Source organism: Galeopterus variegatus, unplaced genomic scaffold, assembly GCF_000696425.1.
Source record: "Galeopterus variegatus unplaced genomic scaffold, G_variegatus-3.0.2 Scaffold3070, whole genome shotgun sequence".
Classification (NCBI taxonomy): Eukaryota; Metazoa; Chordata; class Mammalia; order Dermoptera; family Cynocephalidae; genus Galeopterus; species Galeopterus variegatus.
In genome coordinates this window covers 220,299-221,925 of record NW_007729181.1, presented here as the reverse complement: position 1 = coordinate 221,925, position 1,627 = coordinate 220,299, and the positions used below count along the sequence as shown (strand labels likewise).

Here is a 1,627-nt window from a genome sequence, read left to right as displayed (position 1 = left end):
CCCCAGGCCAGGCTGCGACAGGGGCGGTGGGAGAGACCAGGCCAGCACTGGCTGCTGAGGGCCGAGGGGAAAGAGCAAGCGCCCAGAGAGGCCCTGAGCAGGGAAAAGAGACTGGACAGGCTGAGGGCAAGGACCGACAGGTATGGAACTCCCCCGCTTAGCCCCGGGGCAGGCTCTGACCTCCAGAAACAGGTACACAGCTATGCAAAGAGAAGGCACTACTCGATCTACCATTCTGAGCCGCAGGAGGGACTCCTGATGCACGACAGACACGCTAACTGTGAAGGTAAACACTGGAAAGTCACAGGAAAGGGAGCACAGTATTAGCAGGGATCCTTAAAAACGAAAGTGCAGCCTGCAAGTAGCAGCGTGGGAGGTGGAGGCGTGTGTGTTCTGCGGAGGAGCCGTGCACACAGGGGAGCTTTGTGTGCTGGGCCGCGCCGGCCCCGGGTCTCTGTGCCCGGCAGCATGCAGGCGCTGCTCCCCCCCGCTCTGCTCCTCGCCGGCCTGGCCCAGGTGAGTCCTCTCCTTACTCCTTCCCTTCCTGAGACTAGATCTGTTCTCCCTTCTTCAGGCCCAAGTGAACAAGAAGATGGGGGAAGAGGAGGGATAAAATCTCTGTGGAAACACTGCATGAGAAACAGGGAGCCATTTTCCTCTCCAAATAAAGTTCTGCTTTAGTTCATCAGCTTCATGGAAGAAATGTAAAACATTTCTCCCTTTCAGGTGATGGCACTCAAGCCCACTCTCCGTATGTTTGAACGGTCCCCAGACTTTCCTATACAGTTTTTTTTATCGGAGGCCAACACACACTGCCTATTTGGGAAGCGGCAGAGCTACCTGGCACAGAAACTTCCAGGCCGGGGCTCAGCTTTTCAGAGCTGTTTGCAAAATGTGCACAGAGCCCCTGGAAAGACAGATTTTTGACAACTTTTTTCAGTTAAGCCTGTCCTTGTTTGAAAGGAGCACTTTGGGACAAACATTTACATTTTTTAAACATTCTATTACTTGGTGTTCTTGCAATCCATGAGTTTCTCACTTTTCATGAGAGGAAATCAGTCCATGGAGGCTCTGAAATATTTCAAGCAGTAGACCGAAGGGAATTTAATTTAATACAAGCAATTCATTGCCTTGGTATTTTTTAATAAGATTAAAACAGGGTGCCTTGTTTATTGATTTATTTACATAGTGGAGGTTATTGCTGGCACAGGGGACAGAGCTTTTGAAATCCGGTGATTTAGAAAACATGGGTATGGCTGTGAGCTAATAGTTGATTCAGGCAGTAAGTCACAGATATATCTGAGGAAACAAGGGATTGGAAATTGTTATACTATTTATAGAGAGATTCTGGATTTCAAAAGGGTCACGACAAGAATGTCAGCCAGGTCATTCCTGCAGGTATGCCGAGGGGCACTTCCCTGGTAGAAGTAAGATCAGGCTGCCCGTTCCTATTCCACGATTCTGAGAAAAGGCCGGTCACTTGCAGATTGAGAGCTGCCACATGTTCTTAAACAGCAAGTATTCCAACATAAATAGATGCATCCAAAAAAAAAAAGGTGTTATACATAGAATGGCAAGAAAGTATTATTTTGTGCTTTAACTTCACTTTTATAAAGTTTTGAAGGGT

At 48.1% G+C, this 1,627-nt stretch overlaps 1 protein-coding gene and 1 long non-coding RNA gene across 3 annotated transcripts in view; one reads left to right on the top strand and one right to left on the bottom strand.

The window, feature by feature from the left end:
• Nucleotides 1–383: 383 nt before the first annotated feature.
• WISP3 (WNT1 inducible signaling pathway protein 3) overlaps nucleotides 384–1,627 on the top strand; it is a 26,982-nt gene continuing 25,738 nt past the window's right edge. The window contains 1 exon segment of the mRNA XM_008583884.1: nucleotides 384–516. Coding sequence (XP_008582106.1) covers nucleotides 469–516 — 48 coding nt within the window. The 5' untranslated portion in view covers nucleotides 384–468.
• Nucleotides 1,123–1,627, bottom strand: part of LOC103599729 — a 1,472-nt gene continuing 967 nt past the window's right edge. For both annotated transcript variants that reach the window (XR_551316.1, XR_551317.1), the window contains one exon: nucleotides 1,123–1,506. This is a non-coding gene — a long non-coding RNA (uncharacterized LOC103599729). The remainder of the gene's footprint in view (nucleotides 1,507–1,627) is intronic.